Source organism: Lemur catta, chromosome 13, assembly GCF_020740605.2.
Source record: "Lemur catta isolate mLemCat1 chromosome 13, mLemCat1.pri, whole genome shotgun sequence".
NCBI lineage: Eukaryota > Metazoa > Chordata > Mammalia > Primates > Lemuridae > Lemur > Lemur catta.
Window position 1 is genome coordinate 51,939,709 of NC_059140.1, and position 15,676 is coordinate 51,955,384.

General features: G+C 38.1%; 1 protein-coding gene across 1 annotated transcript; it reads left to right on the plus strand.

Annotated features, from left to right (window-relative positions):
- Window positions 1-5,046: 5,046 nt before the first annotated feature.
- On the plus strand, window positions 5,047-10,353 carry PCDH20 (protocadherin 20). Its single transcript, XM_045567734.1, has 2 exons — window positions 5,047-5,191; window positions 6,245-10,353. Exons 1-2 carry the CDS (start codon window positions 5,060-5,062, stop codon window positions 8,966-8,968), a joined length of 2,856 nt encoding a protein of 951 aa, XP_045423690.1. The 5' UTR covers window positions 5,047-5,059; the 3' UTR covers window positions 8,969-10,353.
- Window positions 10,354-15,676: the final 5,323 nt, after the last annotated feature.

Sequence of the window (15,676 nt, forward strand, 5' to 3'; positions counted from 1 at the left end):
AGGATCATTCAACCCAATCATATCCCTTCCTCTTAGAATATATAGGGAAAAAGGAGAAATGCTAAATCCACACAAAATTTTCTAAAACATTTTAAAAAGTACTTATTAGGAGAGACTGATGCTTACAAACCCATTTATGAGTTGCAGAGTGCAGCAATAAATGTTTAGAATAAAAGTTTGCATTATAGGAAATTAGCTTATTTGTACCCTCTTCATATAAGTAGTATAAATGTAGATTTATTTATTAAATTAACTGTCCAGCTTTTTTAGCAAAAGAACCAATACACTTACTGTTAGTCTTACAATTGCTTTCTGAATTGTGTAGGAAAAATGAAATAAGATTTTTTTTAAGTTTGTCTGATATATTTAAAAAACAATTTTCTCAAATCAGTAGTTTCTTAAACATATTTGTATATTTGAAAAATTAATTAAATAATATACTATAACTAAGCAGTGCTTATAGTAATGCTTAAGATCAAGATTTTTGATCTTAATAATAAATGGCCAAAAAATGCTATTTTTCTAAGCTATCTTTTAATATCAGAGACAATCCTTAGGCTAAAATCTAGTGCTATTCTAAGAAATAGGAGTATTTTGAGAATTTGAATCATCTATGGCCTGTCTTCCTTAATGTCAATTAATATGTAAAATGAGGGGTAACTAGTTGATCCCTAAGATTACTTAGGGCTGTGCAATACTTACAATTATACGCACAAACATATACAGATAATATAGTTTGTCTATAAATTGGGAGAAAATCTAAGCTAGCCAAACAGTTTAGAAAAATTGTGTCTGTGTGTATGTGTCTGTTTAGGAAGTATTAATTGTAATGGGCTAAAGAAGCTTTTCCTTCAAAAAGGCATCATAAACAAATCTATGCCTCCAATGTTTTTATTGTAAATGGGTAATAAATGTTTGTTGAAGTACATTTAAATATAGGACCTAGGTTCTTTCATTCAGATGACAGGTACAAGAGTAGAAAGATCATATACTTTAGAGGCCACATATCAGGCTCCAGTTGCTATACACACTGGACAAGCATGTGATGTATGGCTGTAACATTGGTATTATAATAATAACTATATTATAAGCCTGCTGTGAATATTAAGTAAAAAACACATGTAAAACACCTGGTAGCATGTTTAAGACATAATCAACACTCAATAAATGATCAATTTATCATTTCTCAAATACTGTATTGGTTTTTCAAATCCCCAAACCTTTATTATTGACTCAGAAAAGGAATCTATACTTAATATTTAATTATATATTAATTATATATTATATTTATATTATATATAGTACATTTTACCTTGTTTACATACATACATATAAAATATATACATGATATGCACACATGCATATATTTTAAGTCATCAAAAGGGACTTCTAATCTTATATATTCTATTAACAAGACAAAAAAATGAAATGGTCTTAAAATAAGGTAGTCTTCTAAGTGTATATTTATTTGCAATCTTGAATTAACCAGAACGTGTATATGATTATGGTTCAAAATAGCTTTAAATATCTTTGTATATATTAGTTGCATGAAACTTTGTGGATACCACTACTATTAAACTAATTTAAATGGAATAACCAGAATTGAAAAATATAAATAAATGCTACCTGTAAAACATAATACTTCAAAATTTTACAAGTTTTAGAGTATGTTCACTAAATGTACAACATTTGAAGATGGTATCTTGAAAAACACATAAACATGCTCACATCTTTATAAAGAGAAAACTACAAGGATGGAAGGCTTGCAGTAAATGAAAAATAACATCGTTTAGTGATATAAGGCAATAAATAAATATTTAATATCAAGTATATCACCATATAGTGTGTTAATGCCAGATATTAGGTAAGCAATTCATGAATATATGTGCAGGTAGTGGGGGGGTTGTTTTTGTAGCAAATTGAAACAGAGAGGTGTGATGGCTTGTCTAGAGTCACACAGGAACTTAACAACAACCCAGAGAATGGAATGCAAGTCCTCTGGCTCAGTTCAGGGTACCATCTATTGCATCAAGTTGATTTCATTGTGTATAGAAAAAATAGGCTTAGGAGGCATATAATCTATTCTTCTAGATGGATTTTTACAAAACACCTGGGAAGCAGGCCCAGAACAATTGAGACAACTGAGAAGTTCATAAGTATTATTTTCTAATAGCATAGAAGCTCTCTAAGTTATCTTTAGAAAGAAATACGTGACACCAGATGGTAGGTCACAGGGCTGGCATTATAAGGAATAAGAGTTTGGGAATGCTTTCACAATGCCCAGAAAAAGGGTACATGGGAAGAAGGAAGCCTATTTGATCTTTTATTTTTTTAAGCCCAGTTACAACATAAACCTGCATAAAACCCTCTGCTTAGATCTTTGAAGAGGAAAGATAATAAGTAGTTCAGTTAACCTTTTGGAATGTGACATGTAGGGTATTACCCAGCATTGTGCCAAGATCTCCCAGTCTTGACAAACTTCCATGCAGGAACTTTGCAATCACCATAGTAACTTAAAGCATATTTTATTATTATTGTCATTCCCAACATTTTCAAAATGTGTTCAATTCCTCTTTCAACTTATATGAATAGCTTTTGCTATAGTTCATATGCTATGCTTTTTTAGAAACACTCTAGAAAGATTATGGTTGAATGGGTAGATTTAATTTCTTTTCAGCTTAACAAAGGGGAGGAGCAGTAATAACCCTTTCTATAGAAAGCAGCTGGATGACATGGTCAGAAGACCAAGATTCTGCTGGGGTGAGATGGAGGGGGCACTTTCAAAAGGTGCATCTGTATTGAAAACATCCACTGCAAAGTGGGAAGAAAGAGAGCTTAAGGGTCCAGGGAAAATTAAAGACAGTTGAGAAAATAATTACAGAGAAAATGTCACTTTAATTAGGCTGTCTTCATAAACAATAGCTCCTGTGTAATGCCCTTATAAACAAAGGAAAAACTAAGACAGGATCTTCCTATGTTTTAAAAAAAGAAAATGCGAATGATCTTAACTTGTTGGAGAGAGCATTAGCTGTGAGGGGATAAACAGCCTACTACTGTTAGTATCTGTCTAGGTGTAGAATTATTCCAGATTGCAGGTCCTCTGACCACTGATGGATTGCCTGATTCTGGCCATGTGCCTCCAACTTCTGGGAGCTGTGGGTACTGCATAAAGACATAAACACATTTCAGAAGCAGTTTGGTGCGGATGTTTAGAGTTGGATTTGTTTCAACTACAGACCTCAAAACGTACATATTTACCCATTACAGTAAAAGTTCAGCTGCAGGGCACAACTGACAGCTGAAGCAGCAAGAAGAGGCAAATCCTACTTCCCTGACTCTGGTTTATTTACCAGCTATATAGTCACCTTATACCCAGATGTATGTCTTCATATGTATATGTGTGCATGTGGATTTATCACTTCATCAGCACTCCAGTTTCCCTGCAAAAAGCTTGAAGGAACTGATTTTATAAGCCAGGTTCATATTATATGCCAGATTTGTATTATACAGAGTTTTGTTTGTGAACTCCATGTATAGCCCCATTTGAACGATAACAAGCTGTTATATACCAGGTGTTCTGACGTAATGTGTTGTCAATATTTAGGATTCTGTCTCTGGCATTCGTGGAAATGAGGAGGAAATAGGAAAGGTCAGAAGAAAACAATTAGCTCAGCCAAGCAATTTATATTTTAATTAGTATAGGGTAGAAGAAAAAATTTAAAGTGGTTCCTGTTGAAAGCACAGCAAAGTCAGATATTTCTCTGACCCAAGGGGAAGACCTTTTCCTATGCTAGGCTCTGTCACTGGTCATTCAGTGGGTGAGGTTTTATGTCTAGGACACTGCAGGGGATATTAGGAAGCCTAGTGAGGAAGAGAAATGTCTACTCAGGGAGAAGACACAAATAGTCTTTTCCATTACTTATATGTTACCCTGCAGATCAAAAAGTGTTTCACAGACTTACTGCACTGGAGTTTTCCACCAGTCCTGATTTTATAAATGAAAAAACAGAAGCCCAGGGGTTAGTTGACTCCAGGTCACATAGCTATTTAGTGTCAGAGCCAGAGGAGATACCCAAGCACTGAGCACCACACTCCTCTATGATTCCTTCCTGAAGGGCTACTTTCCCAGTAGGCAATTCAGGAGAGAAGAGAGGGGAGAGAGAGACGTGATAATTTATTTGAAGAGTAACGAATTTTTTACCTAGGCTTCAATAAGTGCTTCCCCCATTCACCTTTTAGTGAAATATATTAAAAACTGCTTACAGGCAGAGAACCACTTGTGTTACAGCACAATTGTTTCTACTTTTCCCCTTGGCTCTTTCCCTGGCCGGAAGCCACCATTGCCTCTAAAATAAGACCACAGGCAGACACGCAGAGACACTTGTGCCCACAACTAGGAAACTAGCAGAAGCTCTGCCACCACCAACAGCAAGGATTCAAAATTGGGATGTGTCAAAACCTTCGCCGAATTCATATATTTACTTTTCCGGTTCACATCGCCTTACAAAGAAGTTGAGATTCCTTTCCCTCTGCTGAGAAAAGTGCATTTTCTTTCTCTGTGCAAACACTGCTGGCTCCGAGTCTGTAAGAGGATTGGTGGCAAAGTAGGCGTTTGGGGACCGAGCCTGCGATGGCTCTGTGGCGCCGACTTCATCCCTCTGTTACATCCAGATACAAACGCAAGCTAATTCATTTCTTTTAATTCTCCCTCTCTCGCTAGCAACCTGTGGACCTGGGATCTGACTGGTGCGGCAAAGGAGGGAGGCTGGGTAGGCACGCGCTCCTGTGCCCGACCTGGTGGCGCCTCATCGCAGTCTGCAGACGCAAGTCCCCCATTCCTGCTGGTCCGGCGGGGTCTGCACGTACCTGTGTCCGGGGCAGGAAACCATGAATGTGCCCTTCTGCCCCCACGCCTTTCTGCCTCCCTTTTAGTTCCCGTCCTTAATTTGACAAGCCAGTGACTATTGGCTGAAGTTCCCCCAGCGATTTGCATGAACGGAGAGGGAGTGTCTTCTGCCGCCCTCCCGTCAGGAGCGCTCTGGCTGCAGCTTCCCTGGGAATGCGCGGCCGAGGGAATGCGCGCGGCTCCCGGGCCCTGGCAGTGAGCTGGCGCCCGGCGACCTGGCACCCGCGCCTGGATATGGGGCGTCTACATTGTCCCAGGAGCAGCACCAGCCACAGGAACCTGCCGGTAAGTGTTGGGGTCCGGGAGCCCCACGACCCCGACAAGTTGCAGTTTTGTGAGCCAGTTTCCCACTCCTTGATGGGTTTTCAAACCTTTTGCCTTAATCTAAACTTCACGGGAAGGATGGAGGGTAGGGACAGGGAGTTCAGGATAACGTCTCTTCATTTTTACAAGGAACAGGCAAGTCCTTGGGTCAGGAGAGGAAGTTTCTGAAGCAAGAAATGTAGTCAGATGAGGTGGAAGGGGCCGGGGGTGCCCTCAGTCCGCTTTAGATTCAGGGGTTGGGGGTTGTTTCCTGCAGCCGGCGTCTGGCTATGACTGTATACTGCAATTGACAAGTTGTTTTTGCATAACCATTTTCCGCGTTTAATTCACCTCCCCCTAAGGGAAAGGGATTAGTGAGAGCTTGGTAAAGGGGGGTGGAGATCCAGATCTGTTCTACTTTATTTTAGATGCGTGCTAAAAAATGAAAATCACTCCTTCCCACCGAAAGAGATTTTTTTTGCGGGGGGGGGGGGGCGGGGTGTTAGTAGTACGTTTTCCATATTATTATCATTATTATTATTGCTATCGTTGTTTTTATTGTGTTCATAGTAAGGGATGTAACACATTGCGCTTTCCGGGACCCTAATGACAGAATCACTACAATGAGAAATAAATCGCCTACCTCTCAGCACTCTCTGCTGCCAGCCCCCTCGCTCCCCTTAACCTATCCCGGAGGTTTCCGTGTCGCAGTCTTTGGGTTGGAGTCCTCTCCACTCCGGTGTGTTTCCAGGGATGCTTTGCGGTTTGGGATTCCGAATGTTAACTGATGGGGACGCGAAGAGGGTGGGGTGGCGGGGGGAATAGAAAGTGAACAGAAAAATTAAGTTTTGAGGACAGTGCTGCCCCGCAGATCTCTCCTTTGTAGCAGGTTTCTTCTTCACCCGGTTCTGACGAGCGGCTTTGCTTCTGGGAATGCGGATGGGGTGGCATGGCTCCCAGGGGCGCTAATGTCTAACTCTGATCTCTGTGTTTCCGCGAGTGTGTAATGAGCCTTCTCCCCTCCCCCCGCTCCAGCATCTGTTTCTGGTTTTCCTCTTCGTGGGACCCTTCAGCTGCCTCGCGAGTTACAGCCGGGCCACGGAGCTAGTGTACAGCCTGAACGAGGGGCTGCCCGCGGGAGTGCTCATCGGCAGCCTGGCCGAGGACCTGCGCCTGGCGCCCCGGGCCGCAGCGAGGCAAGACCAGCAGCCGCGGCCGCCGGAGCGCACCGGGGCTGAGTGGAACCCGCCTCTCTCCTTCAGCCTGGCCTCCCGGGGACCGAGCGGCCAGTACGTGACCCTGGACAACCGCTCTGGGGAGCTGCACACTTCTGCTCAGGAGATCGACAGAGAGGCCCTGTGTCTTGAAGGGGGTGGAGGGGCTGCCTGGGGCGGCAGCATTTCCATCTCCTCTCCTTCCGCTGACTCTTGCCTTTTGCTTCTGGATGTGCTGGTCCTGCCTCAGGAATACTTTAGGTTTGTGAAGGTGAAAATCGCTATCAGAGACATCAATGACAATGCCCCACAGTTCCCCGTTTCCCAGATCTCCGTTTGGGTCCCGGAAAATGCACCTGTAAACACCCGATTGGCCATAGAGCATCCTGCTGTGGACCCAGATGTAGGCACTAATGGGGTACAGACCTATCGCTTACTGGACTACCATGGTATGTTCACCCTGGACGTGGAGGAGAATGAGAATGGGGAGCGCACCCCCTACCTAATTGTCATGGGTGCTTTGGACAGGGAAACTCAAGACCAGTATGTGAGCATCATCATAGCTGAGGATGGTGGGTCTCCACCACTACTGGGCAGTGCCACCCTCACCATTGGCATAAGTGACATTAATGACAATTGCCCTCTCTTCGCAGACTCGCAAATCAATGTCACTGTGTATGGGAATGCTACAGTAGGCACCCCGATTGCAGCTGTCCAGGCTGTGGATAGAGACTTGGGCACCAATGCTCAGATCACCTATTCTTACAGCCAGAAAGTCCCACAAGCATCCAGGGATTTATTCCACCTGGATGAAAACACTGGCGTCATTAAACTTTTCAGTAAGATTGGGGGAAGTGTTCTACAAATGCACAAACTCACCATTCTTGCTAATGGACCAGGCTGTATCCCTGCTGTGATCACCGCTTTGGTATACATTATCAAAGTCATTTTCAGACCACCTGAAATTGTCCCTCGTTATATAGCAAATGAGATAGATGGTATTGTTTATCTGAAAGAACTGGAACCTGTTAGCACTCCAATTGCGTTTTTCACCATAAGAGATCCAGAAGGTAAATACAAGGTTAACTGCTACCTGGATGGTGAAGGGCCGTTTAGGTTATCACCCTACAAACCATACAATAATGAATATTTGCTAGAGACTACAAAACCTATGGACTATGAGCTGCAGCAGTTCTATGAAATAGCTGTGGTGGCCTGGAACTCTGAGGGATTTCATGTCAAAAGAGTCATTAAAGTGCAACTTTTAGATGACAATGATAATGCTCCCATTTTCCTTCAACCCTTGATAGAACTAACCATTGAAGAAAACAATGCACCCAACGCCTTTTTGACTAAGCTGTATGCTACAGATGCCGACAGTGGAGAGAGAGGCCAAGTTTCATATTTTCTGGGACCTGATGCTCCATCCTATTTTTCCTTAGACAGTGTCACAGGAATTCTGACAGTTTCGACTCAGCTGGACCGAGAAGAGAAAGAGAAGTACAGGTACACAGTCAGAGCTGTTGACTGTGGGAAGCCGCCCAGAGAATCAGTAGCCACTGTGGCTCTCACAGTGTTGGATAAAAATGACAACAGCCCTAGGTTTATCAACAAGGACTTCAGCTTTTTTGTGCCAGAAAACTTTCCTGGATATGGTGAAATTGGAGTAATTAGTGTAACAGATGCTGATGCTGGGCGAAATGGATGGGTCGCTCTCTCAGTGGTGAACCAGAGCGATATTTTTGTCATAGATACAGGAAAAGGCATGCTGAGAGCTAAAGTCTCTTTGGATAGAGAGCAGCAAAGCTCCTACACTTTGTGGGTTGAAGCTGTTGATGGGGGTGAGCCTGCCCTCTCCTCTACTGCAAAAATCACAATTCTCCTTCTGGACATCAATGACAACCCTCCTCTTGTTTTATTTCCCCAGTCTAATATGTCTTATCTGTTGGTACTGCCTTCTACTCTCCCTGGCTCCCCGGTTACAGAGGTCTATGCTGTTGACAAAGACACAGGCATGAATGCTGTCATAGCTTACAGCATCATAGGCAGAAGAGGTCCTAGGCCTGAGTCTTTTAGGATTGACCCTAAAACTGGCAACATTACTTTGGAAGAGGCATTGCTGCAGACAGATTATGGACTCCATCGCTTACTGGTGAAAGTGAGTGATCACGGTTATCCCGAGCCTCTCTATTCCACGGTCATGGTGAACCTATTTGTCAATGACACTGTCAGTAATGAGAGTTACATTGAAAGCCTTTTAAGAAAGGAACCAGAAATTAATATAGAAGAGAAAGAACCACAAGTTTCAATAGAACCGACTCATAGGAAGGTAGAATCTGTGTCCTGTATGCCCACCTTAGTAGCTCTGTCTGTAATCAGCTTGGGTTCAATCACACTCGTAACAGGGATGGGCATATACATCTGCTTAAGGAAAGGGAAAAAGCATCCCAGGGGAGATGAAAATCTGGAAGTACAGATTCCACTAAAAGGAAAACTTGACTTGCATATGAGAGAGAGAAAGCCAATGGATATTTCTAATATTTGATATTTCAATGTGGAATCAAATAGAGAGACGTTTTAACTGACTTTGGATAGTCTTCATCACCTAAACAAGAGTGTGTTGATGGCGGTTCCAATGAAAGACGACTAATTTATAACATGTACTATATTGTAAATAGCTGTTTACAGGTTTTTAAATTCAAATTCAGAGGTTATAAAATGTGTACAGCGTTTTTAAATGAAAATTAGTACTAACAGCTATAGAATTGTTATTAAAAAAAAAAGAAAGCTTGGACATGATTTGCAGCTTTCATACACCAAGCAGATGATTGATAAAACCTGAGAGCAAGGTAAGAAAATGGTACGTTATAATTTTTTGGCCTAAAAAGTCCTTTCACCACAAGAGGGCGTCAGCTGCTCCTTTGCAGGGAACTGAGGTATTATATGCGACAGTTGTACATGAAATTAATGAAAGAGTATATTTTAAATATATTGTTTTTAACACTAAACAAAGTATGAAATTAAAGTAAATTAAATTTCACCCTACTTAAATATATGATAAGAAAGAAAAGAAATGCACTTGTAAAACAATGTTTATTACCTCATAAGTACATGTATAGTTTGAAAGAGAAGGCATTAAAAAGAAGTGCAATTCCTTTTTAGCAAGGGTAAAAACATTGCCTTGTGTTACAAATTCAACCTGCTGAAGAGTTTTTTCACTTTCTGTGAACTCAAATTGCTTTCCGTTTGCTTTACCACTGCACTTGCTATTATTACAGGGGAAAAATATATATATTCTTCCTTACAGAAAATGTAACTAGAAATTGTGCCCAAGAAAAACAGCCAGAAGCAAAGAAATGTTTCTATTCTTAGTTGTTTCATAGGTGTTGATGACATTTTAGTGCTTGCACAACTTCTCAGTAGTACTTTATACTTGGGTTATATATTAGATTTTTATATGTTTAAAGTCATCCCTTATATAAAAAAGTAGAAATCACATTAAAACAATTATTCTAGAAGCTTGTGTACACTATTGGTTGTTTTTAGTTGGGCATTTTATATGAAAGTTATACCGTACTTGTCTTTTTGCTGTTGTTTAGGTTTATTGGCTACCATTTCTGGCTTCCTTTCTTTGGCTTTGGACTAAGTCCAAGAGTTTATTTGTAAGCCCAGCAGCAGATTTCTTTGATAATATAGCTTTTGCTGAATCTTTTGCAATGAAGAAAGCTGGTTCATCAGTGATTTATCACTTTCACTTCATTGTGTGAGCTGGAAATTTTATTTTATATGAGAGCTATTGCAAAATTATCTGTATAAACAAGGAATGTAAGTGTTAGTTTAAACTGGATCATTTTACTTTTTGGCATCATGCGTCTGTACTGTACCAAAAGTGTTTATATGTCTACAAATTAAAGTTATATATTTTCATAATTTCTTTTCTCATTTTTACCATTTTGTATCTGAACATAGGCTTGTTCTTTCACTGAAGTGCCTGCTATTGTCATTTATTTGTTTTTAGGGTTAAATGTGGGCAAGCCATAGTTGTCTGCTATGCTAAAGTTTATATTAAACTAATTCATTACTCAATTTAACATTGGCTAAATTGTTAAATATGTGTGTAGTTTTAAACATAAATATGCAGTAGAAATAGAGTATGCCAATGTGGTTAAAATCGGTTCAAATGAAAATTTGCACCCATACATGTGCACACGCATATTAATTTATTATAGATTTAATATCAATTATAAACTTTCATTTTACCACATACTTATAGCAAATCCTCTGTTAGCTGTGTTGCAATATCTTGCAATAATTTTTAAAATACAAATATACTGAAAAAAAGAAAAAGTTGAATATAAACACCCAAGACATTTTGGATTTGTATTAACTCATTTTTCTTGTTTTCCTTAATTTGAGATTTGAATAAATAAAATAAGGAACATATGAAACAGCAGTTTTTGTTACAAAAATAAGAAATATATTTTTATTGGAAATTCCTTTTGTGTGAGAGACACCTGAACTAAGAGACTAAGATCATTTAACCCTCACAACTTTTCATTTATAACTGATGTGTAACAATGGAGGAAACATCTTTTACCAGTCATATTGCATTTCTTATTTCCGTTTTGTAAAGAAAGAAGCTTCATGAGATACAAGTAATACTATTAATTTAAAAATTCTCCATAAGTGCAATAATTTTACCATCAATCTAAATAACAGAATTGTCTATTCATTTCTAAACTTAAAGAAGGTTCATGTGCTTTGGAGAATGGACTTCATCTTCAGCATGAGAAATGCCTGTAACATTAATAAAAAGATGTATTTCTGAATAACTTCTTGTGGCAGGATTTCCTTTACAAAAATATCTCATTCACATTAAAAACATTAATAACAAAGAAAGCTAAAATAAATTAAGCTCAAAGATAAAAGCCCCTTTTTACTAACACCTTGTGCTAGAACACTTGCCAAAATGTATGCTAATCATGTCAATGTTGTTAGTTGAGCTGGCACAAAAATAAATGTTCCATTCATTAAAAACTCTAATATCCATTTAACGGTTTAAGAACCAGTGAGTTCTCCGTGCCCAATTTAAGGAAGAAGAGATTGCTCTCATCTTTGCGCTGCCAAATTCAGTCTTATTCTACAGAGAAAATTGTTCATTAATTTGAATTGCGAAATTTAAAACCAACACAACAATTTCAGCTACAGGGGAGCAAACAATTTATGTTATTTGACTCCTTAGGGTAGATTTCCCAATCCTGTTTAAAAATAAATAAATAAAAATAAAAATGTCCTCTTGGCAGTTATGCTTTTATCAATGGTTGTTTAAAAAAGAGGAAAAAAAGGAGATGCTTCTGTATAGTACTAGTATGTTAAAAATAAATAAATCTTTAGTATTTATGATGCTCTGCATGTGTTTTATAGAAACACTCAGCATGATTTTACTATGAAATAACATCACTAGAAGCAATATTAGGAATGGTGTATAAAGTTGCTTTGATTGCAGTAAGATCTCTCACAAGCATTCTAATTTGTGCTCCCAGAAAATGTCCAAATTGATCACTATAAAAGGAGGAATTAAGCAAGCCTCTCCTCTGGAGGCTCAGGTTCCAGTCTCCTCAGTGAGCTGAGGATTCTGTGGGGTCCTGGTCTCTGGCAGACAGTGGAGAACGTAATGAAAGTGCAGCACCAACCATGTGGTGTTCAACTGCGCTGGGCAGCCTCAGTTCATAGAGGCCAGGCATGTAAACACCTGAGCATTTTCTTCCCTCTAAGGTAGATTTGCTCACCGCAAAAAGCAGTGAAAAGTGCCACAAAAGCCCATATTGCTGACATGCGCACTCTATGCTTAGCACTGTACCTTTATATGCTAGTGGTCAATAAATATTTATTGAAAGGAAGAGAACTGATGGCATGCAAATAGAATCAAAGCAGAAAAATAATCAATCAATTAAAACTATTTGAATTTCTGAGGGAAAAAGGCACCCTATATTTTTTCTAGTTGTTTCTATTTCTAATAAGAAAAGATCATGTGTATTTTTCAGATAATATATACATAAATCCACACATTCTATAATCATTTTCAAATGTTGCTTCTAGTATATAATTGTTCTTAAAATAGTAATTTTTTTTTTCTGATAAACTCCTAAACTGGGAACAGTTTCTTTTAAGGGTATAAAACAAAATTGGGTGACCTTTAAAAACGAACCCACTGATGTCAAGAAGTAAGAACACTGCAGTGATCTAAAAAAAAAACAATCAGTAAATCATTCATTCATTCCATACATATTTTAGTACTCATATTACCAATTTCTTAATAAACTTACATTACGACGTGGAAAACCAGTAAGAAAACCCTTGATTTCAAAACACTGTTTGTGATAAAGGCCTATCTGGATGCTATGTGGGCAGAACTTTACCCAATCTTGGAAAGGCCTACCCTAAAGTGGGTAATTTTTATTTTGAGTCCTTCTCAGAGGAGGTTATGTCTAAATTGAGCCCCAAAAAGGAAAAGGTAACAAGGGGAAAATGGCCAGAGAGGAGGGAAGGGCATTTAGGGAAGAGGGCATAGTATGCAAGACATACATGTGCGAATGAGCATGTTATGCTTGAAGAACCACAAATATTACAGCTTTCCTTGGCTAAAGGGATGAAGAGAATGAAAAAGATTAGCAATGAGCTTGCAGAGGTAAATTTACAGCAAATAAAGAAGAAACTCACATGCCATACTTGGAGGTCACAATTTTATCACAAGGTATTGGGAATTTCAAGAATTTTCACCATGGTATTTGTGTTTCTAAAAGATCACTTTGGCCATGTATAGAACTTGTATTGATGAAAATTCTGGATACTAGTTAAAAGGTTGGGTGACAATTTAAGTGAAAGATGGGACATTAAACCAGGGGTTATGAAAGAGATATATTGTAGCATATAATAGAAGAGGTAAATAATGTATAGCAGATTAAAAAAAACTTGTGATACCATAGAAATTAATCTGCATGTGACGACAAGAAAGTACACAGTTTTCATAATTTGATTTTAAGCCCAATTTACAAATCTGAAAAGGATAGGGAGCTCATTTACTAAACATTAAGTCAGCAGTGAAAGTATTGGAGCCATAACCCCCTTTTCTAATGTTGTGTTTTATGACACAGATGGAATTATAAAGGCACTAATTTACCCAGTTTATTTCATCTTTATGACTGTCAATTCTATTCAATTTAACAAACATTACTGAGTGCCCATGTGGTAGATATTCCAATATGAGGTTGACCTCATCAAGGATATTTCATCCGGCCGGGCGCGGTGGCTCACGCCTGTAATCCTAGCACTCTAGGAGGCCGAGGCGGGTGGATTGTTTGAGCTCAGGAGTTCGAGACCAGCCTGAGCAAGAGCGAGACCCCGTCTCTACTAAAAAAATAGAAAGAAATTATCTGGACAACTAAAATATATATAGAAAAAATTAGCCAGGCATGGTGGCAGGCACATGCCTGTAGTCCCAGCTACTCGGGAGGCTGAGGCAGTAGGATCGCTGAAGCCCAGGAGTTTGAGGTTGCTGTGACGCCATGGCACTCACTCTAGCCCGGGCAACAAAGTGAGACTCTGTCTCAAAAAAAAAAAGAATATTTCATCCAAGGCATTTTCAGTGTTTTGCTTCTGCTTGCACTAAATATATACACATGCGGGAGAATCATATTGAAAACTAAGAAAAAAGACAATAAAACATCAAGTGGATAATATACGGTGTAAATATAATTTCAAGGGTTATGTAAATAGCAAGAAAGATGATATGACACTTGTAGCTAATTCTGAATGAGATCCAGGAAATATGACCAGGTGAAATGGCTAGTTAGAAGGCAAGAAGAACACAGGTCTTAAGATTTAACATCACTATTTTAGAGGTTTAACATCACTTTTGGTTGATATAAGTCACTTAACATGTCTTGTGCTTCAAGTCTTATCTTGTTTATAACAGATAATTTAATAATACCTAATACTAATGGGTAGGATTTTCAAATTCAAGCTAAATAAACATATAGTAGCTGTAAAAACAGTATTATATACAGTCACAGATTCTAGACAAGTCCTCTTGTCCTCTCTTCCAAGTAATTTCCCTTCCTAAGACCCATCTATGTGGAAATGATGAACTTACTCTAACTCGTGGTGTAACTTTGAAAATTAAGTGAGATAATTCATGAAATATATTTTGCACAAGTGAAGCATTCCACAATAATTAACTATTATTATTGTTTTTGGAGTCAAATAGTATGCCACAAGGTTGTTCTACCAGTGTATTCACTCATTATTCCATCAAATTTATTCAACAAATATTTTTATTACATAACAAAAATCCATCAAACTGGCAATGTTTTAGATTAAAGGCCTATATATGCTCAACATACCTAATATATTTTTCCTTAATATGCATTTCATAGACAATTAGACTTTTTTTTTTTCCTGTTTTCCCCTAAAGAGTTCATATATGCTTTCTCATTTGGAAATCTTATGATGGTAAAGATTATGATTTTAATTGTCATATCACAGAGAAATCTTAGCTTAACCCCCTCATTTTACAGTTGAAGAAACTAAGACATAGAATATCAAGAAAAAATTGACAGCCGAGAGAATTAGAGGAGAAGACAGCAATCATGAATGTAAGAAATATTCAAAATCCTACCGAAAGTGGTTAGCTAGCAGAGTTGTTTTTCCTTCAAATGTTTCCTTTAAAACACATCTTCTAATTTTACCTTCATTGGAAAGTTAACCAAAGTGATACGTACCAAGACAATATACCAGATGTTAAAATAAATTATCTGATAGGAAATCTCACCCAAAAAATGAGATCAAAATAAATTATTAAAATGAGTTTTAATAATCATACATTTTCCCTGCATGTACTTAGAGAAAAAAAAATAGATGCAGTTTTTAAGATGAAGTTATTTGTATCTCATAAAAAGGAAAATATAGAAAAATATATAATTATATATTTGACAAATATAATATTTTTAATAAAATAGTAAAAATAAAAGATTAGAGAATGGGTTAGAGAATAATGATGGAAAGTTTTATGAGCCTTGCAGAAAAATGAAAGGAATATATTTGATTTTAACATAGGAATAAATATTTATTTATGTAAAGTTCATGTATAGAATAGACAGGCTCTAGTGTAGACACAAAGGACATGATTGATTTGAAAATGAGAATAAGGAGATGTTGGTCAAAGGAAGAAAAAAAGTGCAGAAGAAAAAAAAGA

Bases quoted from the DNA above. Each gene is read 5' to 3' on its own strand.
- PCDH20 (XM_045567734.1), top strand. From the start codon at position 5,060: ATGCGCGGCCGAGGGAATGCGCGCGGCTCCCGGGCCCTGGCAGTGAGC. The intron at 5,192-6,244 runs GTAAGTGTTGGG...CCCCCGCTCCAG, and splicing joins CCAGCCACAGGAACCTGCCG to CATCTGTTTCTGGTTTTCCT.